The sequence below is a fragment of the Muntiacus reevesi genome, chromosome 1, assembly GCF_963930625.1.
Source record: "Muntiacus reevesi chromosome 1, mMunRee1.1, whole genome shotgun sequence".
NCBI lineage: Eukaryota > Metazoa > Chordata > Mammalia > Artiodactyla > Cervidae > Muntiacus > Muntiacus reevesi.
In genome coordinates, this window is record NC_089249.1 from 192560353 (window position 1) to 192583186 (window position 22834).

General features: G+C 39.8%; 2 protein-coding genes across 2 annotated transcripts; both read right to left on the reverse strand.

The window, feature by feature from the left end:
- Positions 1–598: 598 nt before the first annotated feature.
- Positions 599–1642, reverse strand: LOC136156287 (olfactory receptor 7E178-like). The gene has a single exon (XM_065918936.1). It carries the CDS (start codon positions 1640–1642, stop codon positions 599–601), a length of 1044 nt encoding a protein of 347 aa, XP_065775008.1.
- A 5176-nt stretch (positions 1643–6818) lies between these two features.
- Positions 6819–7748, reverse strand: LOC136156294 (olfactory receptor 7E178-like). Its single transcript, XM_065918949.1, has one exon. The coding sequence runs from the start codon at positions 7746–7748 to the stop codon at positions 6819–6821; it is 930 nt and encodes a 309-aa protein (XP_065775021.1).
- Between the last annotated feature and the right edge of the window lie 15086 nt (positions 7749–22834).

The window sequence follows — 22834 nt, forward strand, 5'->3', positions numbered from 1 at the left end:
ATTCTAAGAGGAAAAACATGTTACAGGAAAGAAAAAAATCTGAATACATCTGAATACTTTAACCTTTGCTTCCTGCTGCTTTTGTTCATTAAAAGGATACTATCTACACATAATGGCCTGCCTGGGGAACCCTGATCTTCTGCCTGAATGTTAAACCAAAGTGCCTTTGTTCAGGGACACTCTGACCCTGTCCACCTGTGAATGGCTGCAAGGAAAAAGAAATTAACACCTCCCTTCTCCTGAGGCTGGTCATTTCAGGAGATATTTGACTTTACTTCTTCACCTCCCTTTCCCTTTTCTATAAAAGAATCTTGCAGCCAGGCCCTGATAAGATGGCTATTTTGAGACACTAGCCTTCCATCTTTTCCATCTGCCGGTTTTCTAAATAAATTATTATTCTTGCCTCAGTACCTTGTCTCCTGATTTATTGGCTTGCAATGCAGTAAACAAAGCAAGTTTGGACTTAGTAACAAACAGAAAGCAGAGATGCATATACCCTACGTGACTGGAGATTCAGAACTTCTCGTTGGACATATTTGATTTTACTGCCTTTTCCAATCTTATGAACCAAAAGAAAAGAATGGAACTGGTGTTAAGATTAGGCAATCCTGTGGGTAATCCTCCACAGGGCACTCTTGATGTCCTTGTTCCTTAGACTGTAGATGATGGGGTTCAGCATAGGGGTGACCACAGCGTACATCACTGAGGCCACAGCGCCCTTCCTGGGGGAAGATGAAACAGCTGAACTGAGGTATACACCAAGACCTGTTCCATAAAACAAACAAACAACTGCGAGGTGAGAGCCACAAGTAGAGAAGACTTTGTAATTCCCACCTGATGATGAGACTCTGAGAATGGAGGAAATAATTCGAGAATAAGAGTAAAGAACTCCTGAGAGTGGAACTCCACCGAAAATGGTACCAATAAAAAGAATCAATATGTTATTGATGAAGGTGTCTGAACAGGCAAACTTGAGGAGTTGAGAAAGGTCACAAAAGAAATGAGGGATTTCCACATCTGCACAGAAGGTAAGCTGTGACATCATCAAGTAGTGCAGTTGGGAGGTCAAAAAGCTGGTGAAAAATGATGCCAGGACCAACAAGCCACAGAGGCGGGGGCTCATGATGACCAGGTAGTGTAGAGGGTGACAGATGGCCACCAACCGGTCATAGGCCATCACTGTCAGAAGGAGACTCTCCAAACATGCAAAAAGGGAAAAGAAGGCCACCTGAGCTAGGCAGCCTGCATAGGGGATGGATTTGCTGTGTGTCTGGAGGTTCACTAGCATCTTGGGGACGGTGGTGGTGCTGACACTGATGTCAGTCAATGACAGACTGAAGAGGAAGAAGTACATGGGGGTGTGGAGGTGGGAATCAGAGATAAAAGCCAGGATGATGAGCAGGTTCCCAAGCATGGTCACCAGGTACATAGACAGGAAGAGTCCAAAGAGGAGGGGCTGAAGTTCTGGATCATCTGAGAGTCCCAGCAGGAGGAATTCTGAGACACATGTAAGATTCTGTGGTTCTACGTTGATGGGGCATCTTTTGAAAAAGAAGAGTGTTAAATAAGCAAAACAAATGTAGAAGCATCCAGATAAGTGTTCATATGTTGGATTTAAGCAACCCATAAATAAAGTCTTCATACTTGATTATACACCCCAATACTTCTGCAATATTTCTAAGTTCTCAGTTGTGTGCATGTCTTTATTGATGACCAAAATAGTCACCTCTTTCTTTGCACCCATTTATGTGGTGACCCAAGGACGAAAGAGCAGACAAAACCAAGGACAGTCTTGGAATGCAGGAACAGAAAAACCAGACACTTATCATCCTTCCCTCCCCCATGTTGTAACTGTTAATGGAACAGTATAACCTGTCTCCCCTCTTACCCAATAGGAGAAGGTATTTGCCCTACTCTTCCCCCTACCCAGTATACATGCCTCATACAATCAGCAAATGACCTGCAAGACCCCATCCCACTCCATGTGACCTGGCTATAAAAGTGGACTAAGGACCCCTGTTCAACGTCTGTTCTCTCTTGAGCTGGCCTGCTGTTCTAACAGCATCTCCCACTCTAATAAACTTTATTTCCCTCTCATTCTGTCTCATGTCTGGAAATTCTTTTCCAACCCACACCCGGACCACCACATTTTACACATGGGACTAAAGAATATTAGAGAAGGAAGGACATTTTGAGATCACAAATCCAGGAACACAATAAAATATCTGGTTTTTTTTTTTTTTTTTTTTTTTTTTTGCTCTTTTTTATTTTAGTTGCTAGGTAACACTAATGCATCTTTGGTGCCCTTCCACATGCTATCCCAACTGTCTCACTGCCTTGATGATGAGAAAATAAATCTCCCCCAATCCTTCCTGCATTCAGGGTCTCCTTTCTTATGAACAGTTGAGAAATTTCAGACCAAAGCCAGATCTCAAACACTAAGTTGGCCTTCTTACACCAGCCTGAGAGCTTTTCAAGTCACTATTTCCTTGTAGAGAGTCTGCATTTCTCCTAAATTCAGTTCCCTGAATGCAGGCTGGGTTAGCAGAAGAGGATATTGTTTAGGTGCCTTATGAATGGACTATCACTGTCTACATTCAAATCTGACTTTACCCTCTATTTCCCCAGGGTTTATAAACATTACCTTAAAGTGTTGTGTCCCTATCCAGAATGACAAAATTATAATAATGGTATTGCTGTCTTTGGAGGTGACAGTAAAGCACCTAAAAATAACAATTACACAAAAAACTTAGCTCAGCTCCTGAACTTGGAATCCTTAGGAAAAGTTTTGTGACACTGTGGTTACTGTCATCATTTTCATCATCATTACCTTCATGATATTTTGGAGAACTTGGGGGACAATTTAGAGGGACCTCTTTCCTGCTCAGGTAGAAAAAAATGCACCGCCTCCCCCCAAGACAGAACCAATGTTAGAGGAAAAGAGAAATTTAAATAAGAGTTCTTGGATCCCCACCACTAACAAAAACATAAACTTCATAGGCCTCGTAGCTGAATCTGTGTATTTTGGTGCCCTCCCACTGGCTCTCCCAACTATCCCACTGCCTCGTGGTGAGTAAACAAGGCTTCCCCATCCTTCCTGCATTCAGTGTGTGCCTCTGCACTTGACACTCACGGGCTTGGGCTGTGTCTCCGCTGAAGCAGGGCTGAAGGATGCAGATTGCCTGCCTCTCCCATGCCGGCTGCTGGATGAGGGCTGAGGCTGTGTCCACAGGACTCATAAGAAAACAGACTCAAGTATGGGCTTCCAGGTTCAGACAGCAATTCTGGGAGATGAAACACACAAGTATGACACCTGGTGGACTGGAGCTGACTAACTTAAGGGCAGGGAAGCGTAGGCTAATTATTTACAATGATACAGCCTTGAGACCTCAATGCACCTAAAAGATAATTAGATGCATTGGTCCATGGCCTCTCAGTCTCTGAGGATTTGCTAATTTCATGGAGGAGGAAAAGAAGAAAAGTGATTGTATTAGGAAGGACCTAGACCTTTCCTCTTCTCAAGAGGAGGCTGACCTCTAGTCCTCACCACTGAAGTCCAAGTGGTTTACATTATTGTAAACTTCAGGCACTTCTTTGCCAAATATATATGTATTGTTTTTATATTATTTTCCATTATAGATTATTATAGGTCTGTATATATAGAATATACTTCCCTATGGTATTCAGTAAATTTTTGTTGTTTATTTTATATATAGTAGTGTATATATGGAAGTTAATCTCAAACTTCCAATGTATCCTTCCCTGTGCCTTCCCTTTTAGTAGCCATCAGTTTGTTTTTTTTTTTTTTTAATATCTGTGACTCTATTTCTGTTTTTTTAAAAGTTCAGTTGTTCTATTCTTTTAGTTTCCATATGTAAGTGATATCACAGGATAATTTCTCTTTCTCTTTCTGACTTATTTCACTTACTATGCACTCTAGGTCCATTCTTGTAGCTCCTAATGGCATTATTTCATTCTTTTTCAAGCTGAGGAGTATTCCATCTATACAACAACACATCTTCTTTTTTTTTAATTAATTTATTTTTTATTGAAGGATAATTGCCTTCCAGAATTTTGCTGTTTTCTGTCAAACCTCAACATGAATTGGCCATAGGTATGCATATATCCCCTCCCTTTTGAAGCTCCCTCCCATCTCCCTCCCCATCCCACCCCTCTAGGTTGATATAGAGCCCCTGTTTGAGTTTCCTGAGCCATAGAGCAAATTCCCATTGGCTATCTATTTTATATATGGTAATGTAAGTTTCCAAGGTACTCTTCCCATACATCTCACCCTCTCCTCCCTTCTCGTCATGACCATAAGTCTATTCTCTATGTCTGTTTCTCCTTTGTTGCCCTGTAAGAAAATTCTTCAGTACTTTTTTTTAGATTCTGTATATATGTGTTAGAATATGATATCTATCTTTCTCTTTCTGACTTACTTTACTCTGTATAATAGGTTCTAGTTTCATCCACTTCATTAGAACTAACTCAAAGGCATCCATTTTTATGGCTGAGTAATATTCCATTGTGTACATATACCACAACTTCTTTATCTATTCATCTGTCGATGGACATCTAGGTTGCTTCCAAGTTCTAGCTATTGTAAATAGTGCTGCAATGAACAATAGGATACATGTATTTCTTTCAATTTTGGTTTCCTCAGGGTATAGGCCTAGGAGTGAGATTGCTGGGTCATATGGTGGTTTTATTCCTAGTTTTAGAAGGAATCACCATACTGTCTTCCTTAATGGCTGTATCAATTTACATTCCCACCAAAAGTGCAAGAGTGTTTCCTTTTCTCCACATCCATTCCAGCATTTATTGTTTGTAGACTTTGTGATGCGGGCCATTCTGACCAGTATAAGGTGATATCTCATTCTAGTTTTGATTTACATTTCTCTAATAATGAGCATTGTTGAGCATCTTTTCATGTGTTTGTTGGCCATATTTATGTCTTCTTTAGAGAAACGACTGTTTAGATCGTTTCCCCATTTTTTGATTGGGTTGTTTGTGTTTCTGGTATTGAGTTGTACGAGCTGCTTGTATATTTTGGAAATTAATCCTTTGTCAGTTATTTTTCAAGAAAAATTCCCTGGAGAATACCTGGAACATGAAGAATCTGCCCTGTTGTGGCTATTTCTGCAGATCCCACCATGCTGTTTCCTGTCATAGAGTCAGAAATACCTCTAGTTTCTCTTACATTCATAGAGTCCTTCCACTGATATGAGAACAAACCAGATCCATTCAGTGTCTGAGTGCAACAAACTTTTGATTTCTGCTCGATTAGAGAGGACACATCTCCCACTCTAAATGTATATTTTTAAAATAACTTTTGTATTTGAATTCTGGATGTCATTAATGTGCTTTTGGCTTACATTCCATGGACAGAGGAGCCTGGTGGACTACAGTGTACTACAGTCCATGGGGTTGCAAAGAGTCAGATATGACTGACTAATACTTTCACACACACTTATGTGAGATGAAGGTCTGTTACAACCTCCTACAACTTACATTTCTGTCTTCCTGGTTCAGAGTCTATGTACAAGAAACTCAAGAGATTGACTCCTCATTAACTTGCTAGTTGATAAGTAGAATATGTACTCAATTAAGTTGGACATGGAAGAAAAAGGTTAATTATATTTGTGCAAACATGTCAGAGAAAAGCTAGGGGGATGACCAAATAACTGGTGTGTAGAGAATATTTAGGGGGAAAGAAGTGGGTATCAATAAATTTTATTAATAGAATGCTTGAACAATGAGAATAATGTAAAAAGAAAGGGAAAATATTTCATAGTGGGAAGCAGAGATTGGTTGCTAGAAAAACTACCGAAATGAGTTTAGAAGACTTGGCATTTGAAAACCAAGGAGTGTTTTTCACAGATTTGTTCTGTGATTTTCTGAATCTCTCCTCCCTGCTATGATGCATATTCTTCAAGGAAACAGGTAGATCAACACCTTCTTGTACTATCTTTTAAGACGTCCAATTGAGAAATGTCTATCCTCACTTTTTGTCACATTGTTATTTGTGAATCATATAAACACACCCTGTATTTTGTGACAATCCTGCACACACTGGTAGTTGGACAAAAACAGATCCTACTGAGTATACATACTAATAGAAATAAACCAAACATTGCTTCTTTTGGGAGTTGTAGAGCACTCTATTCAAGGACCAGTGATCCAGGGGGAAAGGGAATTAGTGGAAATATATAATTAAATAGGGGAAATTAGTCACCTTATTTGCTCAAAAACCTGGCCAAGATCATTAGGGGTAAAAACATACTAAACATCTTGGTCTTTCAGGTAAGATTTGGATTCTCATATCAAATAGTGGGAAAACTCATAGGAAAATATAGAAACAGTAAATTTAAGAAAGAGAGAGCTATGATTATTTCATAGTGCTACAAACAAGACTGCCCATGATCAAGGGTCCTGGATCATGTATAAGGAAAGACAGAATGGTATACTGGTGTACTAGCAAAATCCTGATGGGAATATGACTTATGTGGAGAATTCAAAAAGACTCTCCCAAGTGATTAAAGCTATTCAAAGAGGAAAACCTGCATAAACAGAAAGCAGGAAACCAGATAAGTATATATACACTATCTGTTTGCATATTTAGAACTTCTTGTTGCACATATTTGATTTTACTGCCTTTGTAACTCTTTTTTGTGATTGTTCAGTCACTAAGTTGTGTCTGATTCTTTATGACCCCATGGACTGCAGCATGCCAGACTTCCCTGTCCTTCACTATCTCCTGGAGTTGGCTCAAACTCATGTCTTATGAACCAAAACACAAGAAGGCACAGGATTTGAGATTAGGCTATTCTGTGGCTAATCCTCCACAGGGTACTCTTGATGTCCTTGTTCCTTAGACTGTAAATGAAGGGGTTCAGCATAGGGGTGACCACAGAGTACATCATTGAGGCCACCGCACTCTTCCTAGGGAAAGATGAGAGAGCTGAACTTGTATACACCCCAATGCCTGTTCCATAAAACAAGCAAACAACTGACAAATGAGAACCACAGGTGGAGAAGGCTTTATACCTCCCACTTAATGATGAAAGTCTGAGGATGGAGGAAATAATTCGAGAATAAGAGTAGAGGACCCCTGACAGTGGAACTCCACCAAAGATGATACTGATGAAATGGATTAATATTCTACTGATGGAAGGGTCAGAACAGGAAAGGTTGAAGAGTTGAGAAAATTCACAAAAATAATGAGGAAGTCCCACACCTGCACAGAAGGTAAGCTGTGTCATCACCAAGTAGTGCAGCAGGGAGTTCAAAAAGCTAATGGAAAGTGATGCCAGGACCAACAAACCACAGAGGCGGGGGTTCATGATGACCAGATAGTACAAGGGGTGACAAATGGCCACCAACCGGTCATAGGCCATCACTGTCAGAAGCAGGCTCTCTAAACATGCAAAAAGAACAAAAAAGTTCACCTGAGCAATGCACCCTGCATAGGTGATGGATTTGCTATGCATTTGGAAATTCACTAGCATCTTGGGGATGGTGGTGGTGCTGATACTGATGTCAGCCAAGGACAGATTGGAGAGGCAGAAGTACATGGGGCTGTGGAGGTGGGGGTCAGAGCTGACAGCCAGGGTGATGAGCAGGTTCCCAAGCACAGTGACCAGGTACGTGCACAGGAAGAGTCCAAAGAGGAGGAGCTGCAGGTCTGGATCATCTGAGAAGCCCAGGAGGAGGAATTCTGAGACACGTGTATGATTCTGTGTTTCCATGTAGATGGGGCACCTTTTGAAAAAGAAGTGAGTGTTGAATACACACAACAATTGTACAGGTACTCACATAAGTGTCCATACTTTGTATTTGAGCAATTCATAAATAAAGTGTTTATGCTTGAGGACCGTACCCCCCAGTTGCTTTCACAACTTTCTGAGTCTGAAGACATCTTTATTTATTCCCAGGGCATTCACTTGTTTCTTCACACATCTATTTCTGAGTCATAGGTCCAAAGAATATGAGAGAAGAAAGGACATATTGAGATCACACATCCATGAACATAGTAAAATATCTGTTCCCTACTTGTTAAGGAAAACTGTGGACTAAAAATTCCTCTTCTCTTTAAAAAAAAAAATATCAGTCTCATTAAAGAACACAATGTGCTTGGTTGCTCAGTCATGTCCAATACTTTATGACCCCATAGACTGTAACCCACCACGTTCCTCTGTCCAAGGGGAGTCTCCAGGCCAGAATACCAGAGTGGATTGCTATGCCTTCCTACAGGGGATCTTCCCAACCCAGGTATCGGACCCAGGTCTCCCACACTGCAGGTGAATTCTTTACCATCTGAGCCACCAGGGAAGCCCAAGAACACTGGAGTGGATAAACTATCACTTCTCCAGTGGATCTTGCCAACCAAGGAATCGAACCAGGATCTCTTGTATTGCAAGTAGATTCTTTACCACCTGAGTTACCAGAGAAGCCCAAAGAAGCACTCAAATGTGAAGCAGGAGATAGATGGACCACTGGACCAGGCAGCTAATGTTTGTTGAAGAGAGCAAAACTGAAGTTTTTGTCTTTAGCCACACAAGAACGATGCCTGCTTCCCTTCCCCCACTGGTACAGAGAGAATAACTAACAGGGGGTATTCGTTGCAGCAAAAACGGAGATGAATTAGCAATCTTTGGCACATACCAGCCAAACAGGCCTAAAAGAGTTAAATAATCTTGGTTATTCCTTAGTTGTTACTCCTAACAAACACTTGTGACTGGACAATCCTTCACAAAGCTAATTACTCTCTGACTACATGTAGATCTTACTTTGCACTTGACATTCTTCTCCCCTACACTGTCTTGTAGTGTTCTGCATTTCAGAAAGGAGATCATGGGTCAGTAACCTCAGGGGCACCAGACCCGGATGCTGAGTTGCCTGGCGTCAGCTGTGGCCATTTTGAAACTTTGCAAAAGAAAAAAAATCCAAGACCTTCATGAGGGTATAAAACCTCTCCCTATTCCTGAGAAAGGGGTGGAGGCATAGTTCTCGAGGTGCTACCCTGCTGTGCTTCCCTTTTACCTGGCAAAGAAAATAAACTCTTTTCTATTTCCTCCAGACTCTGTATCTGTATTTATATTTGACCTTGTCAGAGAGGGAGCCAAGATTTTGGCATCATTAATACTATGATTATCCACTTCACATACTAAAATGCAAAAATTTAACAATACTTGCTTTGGAACCTATATTTATTACTGATAAAAATGGAGAGTGTTTGGACTTCTCTGATGGTCAAGTGGTTAAGAATCCATACTTTCAATGCAGGCGGTGTAGGTTTGATTCCTGGTGCGGGAACTAAGATTATATATGTATTTCAGCACTTAAAATCATGCAAAGTACTACCTGAGGGTTAAAATTCATTTTTTAAATTTCTTATTATGATACAGATAAAAATAATACTAACATTGCCCTCCATCCTACACAAGGGTATTTCCAAAATATATAAGCCTATGACTATTGCCTCAGTTCTAAAAATTGAAACATGCAACTTTCCTATTAACTACCTAGACTTATTTTCCTGACCAAGATATCAGACAAAAGCAAGTACTTGCTCCAATTGTCAAGGGATAAAATAAAAAAGATCCTTCTTCTGACTTGCATAGGGAATGATGCTTCCATAGCTCAGATTTACAGAATGGTCTGGAAAATAGTGGCTCAAACAGTAAAGAATCTGCCTGCAGTACAGGAGACCTGAGTTCAACCTCAGCATTCAGAAGATCCCCTGGAGAAGGGACTAGCTACCCACTCCAGTATTCTTGCTTGGAGAATTCTGTGGACAGAGGAGGCTGGCAGGCTACAGCCTGTATGGTAGCACAGACATGGATACGACTGAATGATTTTCATTTCACTGGAAAATGCATTTTTATTCATAGAAAACTCCATCATTCATAATATTCACGTAAAAGGCCCCTGCAAACGACTTGTTCCATTCTGCTAATTCACGGATAAACTCACCAGATCCCAGCAGGAGGAATCCATGGTTCTAACTGCATTTGCTCATCTGGGACTAAAGCAGGTTTCAAAAGAAAACAATCAATTCACTCTGGTGGGAGCCATGGGGTGGGAATTAGGAAACCTTTTTGTGAGACCTGCATCTTTCACCCACTAAATGTGGAGTGTGTGTAAATCTCCCCACCTATCTGTGCTGGTATCCCTTACATTGAAGTTGGACCAATAATATTTGTTTGCAGGACAGTGCGATGTTGAGGAAGGGGAAATCTTTCCATCTACCACTGCTGAGTGCTTGTGGCCAAACTAATAATAACATTGACACTAGTTAGATTAAAGGAGAAAAAGAATAACAAATTTGAATTCATGCACATGGAGGTCTCACAGAAATGGGGCCTATGAAGTGTCTGAAACAGGCAACTTGTATCCCTTTTCAGAGAAGCAATAAATTGATGAGGAATTGACAGGAGTAAGAAATTTAGGCTTTGATCAGTGTTTTATAGTTTTCTATGTACAGGTCTTTTGTTTCTTTAGGTAGATATACTCCTAAGTATTTTATTCTTTTTGTTGCAATGGTGAATGGTATTGTTTCCTTAATTTCTCTTTCTGTTTTCTCATTGTTAGTGTATAGAAATGCAAGGGATTTCTGTGTATTAATTTTATATCCTGCAACTTTACTATATTCGTTGATTGGGTTCTTCATTAGTGAAGAATCTTAACAGCTTAGACTTGGGGTAGTATATTAAAGAAATAGCAAGCTTTGCTTACATAACCTCTAGGCTCCAAATCCCCCATCTCTGATGATAACGGGGTCCTTCTATCTCCAGATACAGGAGAGCCCCTTTCATGTGAGAGATTTATTTACTAATTTCAGGGAAAGAGACAAAAATCAGAATCTCCTTCTCGCATCAGCTGCTTCTTGAATAGCATCAGTTATAACTAATCAATATGCCATTTTGGCATGTTTTGGGGCAGCCCAACCTGATCCCCAGTAGTGGCTCAGTTGTATCTGACTCTTTGCAGTCCCAAGGACTGTAGCTTGCGAGGCTTCTCTGTCCATGGGATTGTCCAGGCCAGAATACTGGAGTGGGTTGCCATGCCCTCCTCCAGGGGATCGTCCCAACCCAGGGATTGAACCCGTGTCTCTTGTGTCACCTGCATTGGCAGGAGGGTTCCTTACCACTAGTGCACTGGTGCCACCTGGGGAGCCCCTGTTTGTGCTAAGTCGCTTCTGTTGTGTCCAACTGTTTGTGATCCTATGAACTGTATTCTGCCAGGCTCCTTTGTCCAGGTCAAAATTCAGTCACAGTTTTTAAATCAGAACTTTTTAACTTTTTATTTTATACTGGAGTATAGTTGATTAACAATGTTGTGATCTTTTTTTTAATTTATTTTTATTAGTTGGAGGCTAATTACTTTACAATATTGTAGTGGTTTTTGTCATACATTGACATGAATCAGCCGTGGATTTACATGTATTCCCCATCCCGATCCCCCCCTCCCACCTCCCTCTCCACCCGATTCCTCTGGGTCTTCCCAATGCACCAGGCCCAAGCTCTTGTCTCATGCATCCAGCCTGGGCCAATGTTGTGATAGTCTTAGGTGTACAGAATTTGATTTATTATTGAAGTAGTTAGCTAATGATATACAATTCTAATATTAGTTTAATGATCTTATATTCTATTTTGGTAGTGGTTTAGTCACTAAGTCATGTCTGACTCTTACAACCCCATGGACTGTAGACTGCCAGGCTGCTCTGACCATGAGATTCTCCAGACAAGAATACTGGAGTGGGTTGCCATTTCCTTCTCCATTATTCTATATATATGAAGTAGAATTAGAAGTCTACCACATCTCAAGGAATTCATTCAGAGAATGAGTGTAAATCCTAAAATATATCTCAGTCCACACACTAACATTAACTTCCCTTTTTCTTTCTTTTTTTCTCTCTTTTTGTTTCATTTTTATGATCCACTGTTTTTAAAAACTATTGAATGTTATGAAAGTGAAAAGTGAATGTGTTAGTTGCTCAGGTGTGTCCAGCTCTTTGGGACCCCATGGACTGTATAGCTCACCAGGCTCCACTGTCCATGGAATTCTCCAGGCAAGAATACTGGAGTGGGTAGCCACGTTCTTCGCCATGGAATCTTCCTGGCCCAGGGATTGAACTCAGGTCTCCCACACTGCAGATGGATTCTTTACCCTCTGAGCCACCAGGGAAGCCCAATTGAATGTTATAGATTCTATTAAATGTAAAATGATAGCTCCTGTAGGAAGTGACATCAAGCACCATTTTCTCTTTTGTCTAGCCCTACACAACATCACTGGAAGGAAGGAAACTCAGGCAGGGAAGTGCCCAGTGGGTGGAAGCCACATTGCCTACACGTATTGTTTATGAGAACCGAAAAGAGTCTATTCAATATTTAGCAAAAAATTTTCTTGTTGCAACCTCTTCTGTGACAAGGAAAGGCTGTGGGGAATCAGAAATAAATGAGTCTCAATTTTTTCCCTCCAGGCATTCAGAATCCACTAGCATAAAGAACAAAAAGTAAAATGTCCTCTCAGGGTCTAGGGAAAACCAAACCTCTTATCATAAGATATTTTATTTGTGTGATTGGTACTTTACCTTGAGAATAGCAATAATTATAACAATACTTAAAATTCATTTGGTTTTACTATAATGCATCCATCACGTTTATTTACATGCTTAATACACATTTTGTTTCATTCTTAATGCAGTTTTGTTCACTATGTATCAACTTAGATGGCAACGCAGGCTTAAAGATATTAGTAACTTGCCCAGATCTTTGTCATTCAGATAATAAGTAGGGCAGATAAGATTCAAAATTAACTTGTGGGTCTCATGCACTGAACTTGTCCACTCTGTTTCCCTACATTTCAGAGGATGTTTAAGCAGAGGTTCAGGAGTCTCTTCTGATTTTCCTAAGATATACTAAAACCTTTGAACTGTTTCTTTTTCCTGCCTAAGAATAGAACCTAACACTCTGACTCTACACTCCCTTAGAGATCAAGAGGTGTAAGTTACAAGAATAAAGGAGGAAGTGGACAGTGAAGCAAAATTCAAGACCAGGGGCAAGAGAAAGAACTGACTTGAATTGTCATACGTAGAATCTTTCTAGAATCCCCACCTTCAACTCAGACTTCCTTCCTGTAACTAATGTAGCAGGAGCCACACATGCTCACCACTGTGTCTGCCGTGAATCCCCAGAAAGAAGAGCACAGTGATCAAGGCATATCTGACTCTCAAACCCTGCTTGCCTTCTTGTACCAACTTAAAGCATTTTCAAGTCAATTCTTCCTTACAGAGGGATTGCATTGCTCCTAAATTCAGCTCCCTGAATGCAGATTGGATTAGCAGGACAGGATACTGTCTAGGTGCCTTATGGATGGAATATCACAGTCTGCATTCAGACCTGATTTTACCCTCTTTCTCCTTCAGGGTTTATAAAAATAAACCTCAAATATAAACCTTAAAAATAAAGCACAGTACCTTAAAGTATTGTGTTGCCATCCAGAACTACAAAGCGATGATAATGTTGTTGCTCTATTTTGGGAGCGGTAATCGAAATAAAAAGTAGCTAGCTATATAAAAGGACTTAGCTCAACTCCTGGCATTTGGAATCCTTAGGCAATACTTTATGATACTATATAGGTTACTCTCATCATTTTCATCAGCATCCCCTTCATGATCTTTTGGAGCACTTGGAAGACAATTTAGAGGGAATGCTTTCCTGCTCAGGTAGAAAAGATGCCCCCCAAAGATAAAACGAATGTCAGAGGAAAATAGAAATTTAAATAAGAGCTCTCGGATCCCCACCACTAACAACAGCAACTTCATAGGGCTCTGAGCTGAATCTGTGCATTTTGGGGCCTCCCACTGGCTATCTCAACTGTCCCATTGCTTAGATGATGAGAAAAAAGGCTCTCCCATCCCTCCTGCATCCAGTGTCTCCCTCCGCACTTGGCACTCTCTGGGCTGTGCTGTGTCTCTGCTGGGGCAGGATTGAGGGATGCAGATTGTGCCCCTCCTCTACCTGCTGTTTGGGTGAGGACTGAGGTTTTGTCCTCAGGACGGGCAGCAAGACGGACTCAGGTGTGGGCCTCCTGGTGCGGAAAACTCTGGGACGGTGAGCCACAAATGTATGGAATCCATTGGACTGGGTTTGGCTGTATGAAGGGCTGGGAAGTACAGGGTAATTATTTAGAGTGATATGCTCTTTTTTTTTTTTTTTTTTTTAATATTATTTATTAGTTGGAGGCCAATCACTTTACAACATTTCAGTGGGTTTTGTCATACATTGACATGAATCAGCCATATAGTTACACGTATTCCCCATCCCGATTCCCCCTCCCACCTCCCTCCCCACCCGACTCCTCAGGGTCCTCCCAGTGCACCAGGCCCGAGCACCTGACTCATGCATCCCACCTGGGCTGGTGGTCCGTTCCACCATAGATAGTATACATGCTGTTCTTTCAAAACATCCCACCCTCACGTTCTCCCCCAGAGTTCAAAAGTCTGTTCTGTACTTCTGTGTCTCTTTTTCTGTTTTGCATATAGGGTTATCGCCACCATCTATCTAAATTCCGTATACATGTGTTAGTATACTGTAATGTTCTTTATCTTTCTGGCTTACTTCACTCTGTATAATGGGCTCCAGTTTCATCCATCTCATTAGAACTGATTCAAATGAATTCTTTTTAACGGCTGAGTAATATTCCATGGTGTATATGTACCACAGCTTCCTTATCCATTCATCTGTTGATGGGCATCTGGGTTGCTTCCATGTCCTGGCTATTATAAACAGTGCTGCGATGAACATTGGGGTGCACGTGTCTCTTTCAGATCTGGATTCCTCAGTGTGTATGCCTAGAAGTGGTATTGCTGGGTCATATGGCAGTTCTATTTCCAGTCTTTTAAGAAATCTCCACACTGTTTTCCATAGTGGCTGTACTAGTTTGCATTCCCACAAACAGTGTAAGAGGGTTCCCTTTTCTCCACACCCTCTCCAGCATTTATTGCTTGTAGACTTTTGGATAGCAGCCATCCTGACTGGCGTGTAATGGTACCTCATTGTGGTTTTGATTTGCATTTCTCTGATGATGAGTGATGTTGAGCATCTTTTCATGTGTTTGTTAGCCATCTGTATGTCTTCTTTGGAGAAATGTCTGTTTAGTTCTTTGGCCCATTTTTTGATTGGGTCATTTATTTTTCTGGAATTGAGCTTCAGGAGTTGCTTGTATATTTTTGAGATTAATCCTTTGTCTGTTTCCTCATTTGTTATTATTTTCTCCCAATCTGAGGGCTGTCTTTTCACCTTACTTATAGTTTCCTTTGTTGTGCAAAAGCTTTTAATTTTCATTAGGTCCCATTTGTTTATTTTTGCTTTTATTTCCAATATTCTGGGAGGTGGGTCATAGAAGATCTTGCTGTGATTTATGTCGGAGAGTGTTTTGCCTATGTTCTCCTCTAGGAGTTTTATAGTTTCTGGTCTTACATTTAGATCTTTAATCCATTTTGAGTTTATTTTTGTGTATGGTGTTAGAAAGTGTTCTAGTTTCATTCTTTTACAAGTGGTTGACCAGTTTTCCCAGCACCACTTGTTAAAGAGATTGTCTTTTTTCCATTGTATATCCTTGCCTCCTTTGTCAAAGATGAGGTGTCCATAGGTTCGTGGATTTATCTCTGGGCTTTCTATTCTGTTCCATTGATCTATATTTCTGTCTTTGTGCCAGTACCATACTGTCTTGATGACTGTGGCTTTGTAGTAGAGTCTGAAGTCAGGCAGGTTGATTCCTCCAGTTCCATTCTTCTTTCTCAAGATTACTTTGGCTATTCGAGGTTTTTTGTATTTCCATACAAATTGTGAAATTATTTGTTCTAGTTCTGTGAAAAATACCGTTGGTAGCTTGATAGGGATTGCATTGAATCTATAGATTGCTTTGGGTAGAATAGCCATTTTGACAATATTGATTCTTCCAATCCATGAACACGGTATGTTTCTCCATCTGTTTGTGTCCTCTTTGATTTCTTTCATCAGTGTTTTATAGTTTTCTATGTATAGGTCTTTTGTTTCTTTAGGTAGATACACTCCTAAGTATTTTATTCTTTTTGTTGCAATGGTGAATGGTATTGTTTCCTTAATTTCTCTTTCTGTTTTTTCATTGTTAGTGTATAGGAATGCAAGGGATTTCTGTGTGTTAATTTTATATCCTGCAACTTTACTATATTCGTTGATTAGCTCTAGTAATTTTCTGGAAGAGTCTTTAGGGTTTTCTATGTAGAGGATCATGTCATCTGCAAACAGCGAGAGTTTCACTTCTTCTTTTCCTATCTGGATTCCTTTTATGTCTTTTTCTGCTCTGATTGCTGTGGCCAAAACTTCCAACACTATGTTGAATAGTAGTGGTGAGAGTGGGCATCCTTGTCTTGTTCCTGATTTCAGAGGAAATGCTTTCAATTTTTCACCATTGAGGGTGATGCTTGCTGTGGGTTTGTCATATATAGCTTTTATTATGTTGAGGTATGTTCCTTCTATTCCTGCTTTCTGGAGAGTTTTAATCATAAATGAGTGTTGAATTTTGTCAAAGGCTTTCTCTGCATCTATTGAGATAATCATATGGTTTTTATCTTTCAATTTGTTAATGTGGTGTATTACGTTGATTGATTTAGAGTGATATGCTCTAAATATCTCTAGAACATCAATAGACCCCAATGCTCATAGCGGATAATTAAGTAAATTGGTCCAATTTTCTTCTCAGTCTCTGAGGATTTGTTAATTTAATGGAGGAGAAAAAGGAGAAAAATGAATGTGTTAGGAGATAGCTGAACCTTTCCTGTTTCCAGGAAGAGGCTGACCTCTACTTACCTCTGACGTCTAAGTTGTTTATCTTATTGGAAACTTCAGATAATTTTTACACATGCATATACATATTATTTTTCATATTCTTTTCCATTATAGATGATTACAAGACATTGAATATAGTCCCCTGTGCTATATAGTAAGTTGTTGTTGTTTATATATTTTATATACAGTAGTTAGTAATTTTATGTATGGTAGTTAATATGTTAATCCCAAACTCCCAATGTATCCTTTCCTCTCCTTACCCCTTTAGTAACCATCAGTTAGCTTTCTATGACTGTGACTCTATTTCTGTTTTATAAACAAGTTGATTTGTATTACTTTCTTAGAGTACACATGTAAGTGATGTCATATGATTTTGTCTTTGTCTGACTTACTTCATACTAGGTGAATTTCTAGGTTCACTCATGTTGCTACAAATGGCATTAGTCAATTATTTTTCATGGCTGAGTAATATTTCATTGTATACAACACTACACTTTCTTTATTCATTCATGTTAAAAGATGTTTATATTGCTTCCACGGCGTAGGTATTGTAAACAGTGCTGTTATGAACTTTGGGTTGCATGTGTAGTTTTTAAAAAATTTTATTGGAGTCGAGCTGATTTACCCTGTTGTGTTAGTTTCATGTAAACAGCAAAGTGAATCAGTTATGCACATACACATATCCACATTGAGACTCTTTTCCCATATAGGCCATTATAGAATATTGAATATAGTTCCCTCCACTATACAGTAGGTCCTTATTGGTTATCTATTTTAAATATATATATATATATATATATATATATATATATGTCAGTCCCAATCTCCTAGTTTATTCCCCTCCTTTCCCACTGATAGCCATTTCTGTTTTGCAGATAAATTCACTTGTACCCTTTCTTAAGATTCCACACATAAAAGTGACATCATATGCTATTTTTCTTTCTGTGACTTATTTCACTCAGTATGATAATCTCTAGGTCCATCCATGTTGGTGCAAATGACATAATTTTGTTCCCTTTTATAACTGAGTAATATACTATAGTGTGTTTGTACCACATTTTTTTTTTTTATCAGTTTCTCTGTCAATGGATATTTAGGTTGCTTCCTTGTCCTGGCTATTATAAATAGTGCTACAATGAACATTGGGGTACAGGTATTCCTTTTTAAAAATTGTTTTATTTTTACTGTACCGGGTCTTCATTGCAGTGTGCAGGCTCCTCGTTGCATTATGAGAGCCTCCTCTAGTTGTGGCATGTGGGCTTTTCTAGTTGTAGTTTATTCATAGTGACTTGGGTTATTTATCCACAGGCACAGTTAGACTCACACCGTCACTGGAAATACCATGCCACTATCTTAAACCTCAATTATATACCCTTGGCCAAGACATATCATTAAAATCATCTCTGCTCCCCACTCAGAGTTCACTTTGCTATCCTCCAATTACAGAATCTCACAATATGCATTTCTTCCCCACATTATGATTTTTCAGTCAGAGTTTAATCAAGAAGAGAACCCACTCTTGTTATGTTAATTAAGATAATTTAACAGAAGTGATTAATTAAAAAGGCTTCCCTAGTGGATCAGTTGGTAAAGACTCTGCCTGCAATGCAGGAGACCAACGTTTGATCCCTGGGTAGGGAAGATCCCCTGGAGAAGGAAATGGCAACCCACTCCAGTTTTCTTGCCTGGAGAATTCCATGGACAGAGGAACCTGGTAGGCTACAGTCCATGGTGTCACAAGCAGTCAAACATTACGGAGCATCTGGGCATAAGAACATAATTAATTAAATATTTACTAAAAGATGAAAAACATGAATGAATCATCCATCATGTGTTCAGTAATGTCCTTTCTAAGCTACTTCACTCTGTATAAGAGGTTCTAGGTTCATCCACCTCACTAGAACAGACTCAAATTCATTCCTTTTTATGGCAGAGTAATATTCCATTGTATGTATGTACCACCGCTTCTTTATCCATTCATCTGTTGACTGATATCTAGGTTGCTTCCGTGTCCTGGCTGTTGTAAATAGTTCTGCAATGAACATTGGGGTACATGTGTCTTTTTCAGTTATGGTTTTCTCAGGGTACATGCCCAGTAATGGGATTGATGTGTCACATGTTAGTTGTATTCCTAGTTTTTAAAGAAATCTCCATATTGTTCTCCATAGTGGCTTATCAATTTACATTCCCACCAAAAGTGCAAGAGGGTTCCCTTTTCTCCACATCCTCTCCAGCATTTATTATTTGAATATTTTTTGATGATGGCCATTCTGACTGGTGTGGGGTGATACCTCATTGTCATTTTGATTTGCATTTCTCTAATAATAAGCAATGTTGAGCATTTTTTCATGTGTTTATTACCATCTGGATGTCTTCTTTGGAGAAATGTTTAAGTCTCTTGCCCATTTTTTTATTAGGTTGTTTGTTTTCCTGATGTCGAGCTACATGAGCTGTTTGCATATTTTGTAAATTAATCTTTTGTCAGTTGCTTCATTTCCAATTATTTTCTCCCACTCTGAGGGTTATATGACTGTAGCATTCTTTAATAATTTTTCCTATTTCTATGATACTGGTTGTAATCAGCCAGATTGGTTTTCTTCCCTTCCTACCAGACTCCGTGTGGTTATGTCTCTATCATCTTGGTTAAAGAAGTCCTGCTAGTACCCAGGTCAATTTCATTGAGACTCATTGTATATGTAGTTGTAGTTTTGATGTGTTTGTGAGGCGAGGTGAGCCTTGCATCTTCCTACTCTACCATTTTGATCTCTTCCTTCCACTTTTTTACATGTGACAGCTTTGGTGTTTAATAATGTATAAAAAATGCAGATGAATTGTGGAAAGGGGTGTCAATTATAAGAATTTTTTTGAAAGATATACATTTTACCTGGAGGACGGTCATTGCTAAGAAATTACAGGGAGATGTCAATGCCTATTGGATTCAGCCATGAAGTGATCATGACATACAACAGATTATAGAATACTTTCCTAATCTAATTTTTAAAAAAACAAGAGAAACAATATTCATATTGAAATATGTAGAGGAATGAACATCATGAGACTACAAAAACGTGTAGTGAAGGAAGAAGAATTTGCAGGTCTATATGTCTTATTATCATATCCTTTCCAACTGATTCTCCAGATAGATGGCAGAGATTTTAATATTAGACTGCTTTGCTGAAGAACCTCCACAGTGCACTCTTGATGTCCCTGTTTGTCAAGTTGTAGATAAAAGGTTTCAGCAATCAGGTGTCCACAGCATCAGAAGTCACCACACCCTTCTTGGGGGAAAGTGAAAGAGCAGAACTGAAGTCCATTCCAAGACCTGTCCCATAAAATAGGCAAACAAGTGACAGGCGAGACCCACATTTGGAGAAGGTTTTGTACCTCCCACCTGAGGAGGGGACTCTCGGAATGGAAGAAATAATCTTATAGTAAGAGGAAAAGATCCCTATAATAGGGAGAAAACCAGAGATGGCTCCAACAAAATACATGGCTATGTTATTGGTGGAGGTGTCAGAACACGCAAGGTTTAGGAGTTGAGAAGAATCACAATAGAAATTAGAAATCTCCACATTCTTGAAGTAGGAAAGTTGTAATGTAATCAAATTGTGTAGCTGGGAATCCAAACTGTGGATTAAAAAAATTCAAAACTAAGAAGCCACAGAGATGTGGGTTCATGATGACTGTGTAGTGCAGGGGATCACAGATGGCCACAAAACAATCATAAGCCATCACTGTCAGAAGCATAGAATTCATACAATCAAAAAAGATCAAAAAGACATTTTTGTCAATCATCCCACATAGGAGATGACTCTGCTGTGAGCTTGGATGTCCACTATCAGCGTAGGAATCACGGTGGAGGTGTAACCAATGTCAGCCAAGGACAGGTTGGCAATGAAGAAGCACAAGGGGTTGTGGAGGTGAGAGTCAGAGGTGGCAGCTAGGATGATGAGCAAGTTCCCAAGCACGGTGACCAGGTACGTGGACAGAAAGAGGGAGGATTGTTATTCTGGGTCATCTGAGAGTCCCAGGAGGAGGAATTCTGAAGCATGTGTTAAATTTTGTGATATTAAGTAGCTTGGACACCTATTGATTAGGGGAAAAAAAGAGGTTTGGATAAAAGGAAACAAGAAAAATGGCAACTATAACTGTGTTTATATTTTGCATTTAAGATTTTCACTAGTAAGCTATTCACAATTGAGGACCATCCACTGCAGCACCTTCACCATTTCTCAGTCTTCTGAACAAGGCAGGCTCTCTTGTTGAGGCAATATTTCTTTTCTGTGTTATTCAGTTCTTTCTATACACACCTATTTAAAGATACTTTACTAAAGAATGTTAGAAAAGCAAGAACACTAGAGTTAGCAAATTCATGGTTACAGAAGTATAGAGCCAACTCTTTAAGACAAAACATAAATATCTCTTCTCCTATAATAAAATCTGTCTAATTAGAAAAAAAATGAAAAGATAGTCAAATGAAGGTGAAAGAGGAGAGTGAAAAAGCTGGGTTAAAAATCAACATTTAACAAACAAAGATCATGACATCTGGTCTCATCACTTCATGACAATTAATGGGGAAAAGATGGAAACAGTGACAGACTTATTTTGGGGGGTTCCAAAATCACTGCAGATGATGACTGCAGCCATGAAATTACAAGACAATTGCTCCTTGGAAGAAAGTCTATGACAAACCTAGACAGAATATTAAAAAAGCAGAGACATCACTTTGCTGACAAAGGTCTGCAAAGTCAAAGCTCTGGATTTTCCAATAGTCACATGTGGATGTGTGAGTTGGACGATAAAAAGGCTGAGTGCTGAAGAATTGATGCTTCCAAACTGTGGTGTTGGATACTGTGGTGAAGACTCTTGAGAGTTCCTTGGACGGCAAGGAGATCCAAACAGTCCATCCTAAAGGAAATCAGTCCTGAATATTGATTGGAAGGACTGATGCTGAAGTGGAAACTCCAAAACTTTGGCCACCTGATAGGAAGATCTAACTCATTGGAAAACTCCTTGATGTTTGGAAAGATTGAAGGCGAGAGGAGAAGGGGACGACAGAGGATGAGATGGTTGGATGGCATCACCAACTCAATGGACATGAGTTTGAGTAAGCTCCGGGAGTTGGTGATAGACAGGGAGGCCTGACGTGCTGCAGTCCATGGGGTTGCAAAGAGTCAGACCCGACTTAGCGACTGAACTGAACTGAACTGATAGCAAGTCTATGACATAGCCACAAACAAGTGCTCTTTTATTTGGTCTTTAGTGCTATGTGTGTGCATGCTAAGTTGCTTCGGTCCTGTCCAACTCTTTGTGCTCCTAGCCCACCAGGCTCCTCTGCCCATGGGATTCTGCAGGCAAGAATACTGGAGTGGGGTGCCATGATCTCCTCCAGGGGATCTTAGTCTATGGGACATTCCTGAAAAAGGGAAGAAACACAGGCATGAATGATCCCAGCGTGTGCCTTAGCTTTGTTTCTGTGAACAACTGAAGAGTCTCTTCAGTATTTAACAAATACTGGTTTTGTTGTTGGTGCCTCCTTTGTGACAACAAGGTAAAGTTCTGGGGAATTAGTAATAAACAAGACTAGCCATTTCTTTCCGTACACTAAGTACCTATTTGTGTAAGGACAAAAAATGCCCTACCACGGATGCAAGGGAAACTGTTACAAGTCATAGGATATTTAAGTCAAATAATAGGCGGATCAGCCAGTGGTTTAATGGTAAAGAATCCATCTGCCAAGGTAGGAGATGCCAGAGTCATGGGTTTGGTCCCTGGATTGGGAATATCCCCTGGAGGAGTAAATGGCAACCCATTCCAGTATTCTTGCCTGTAAAATTCCCTGGACAGAGGAGTTTTGTGGGCTACAGTTCATGGGGTCACAAGGAGTCAGGCACAACTGCGTGACTGAACATGCTGCCTTATCAATTTTTCCCCTTACTTTACACATCACTTTCGTATGAGTCATATAGAGAGCATCTGTTATCTGCTCAATCCTTTCT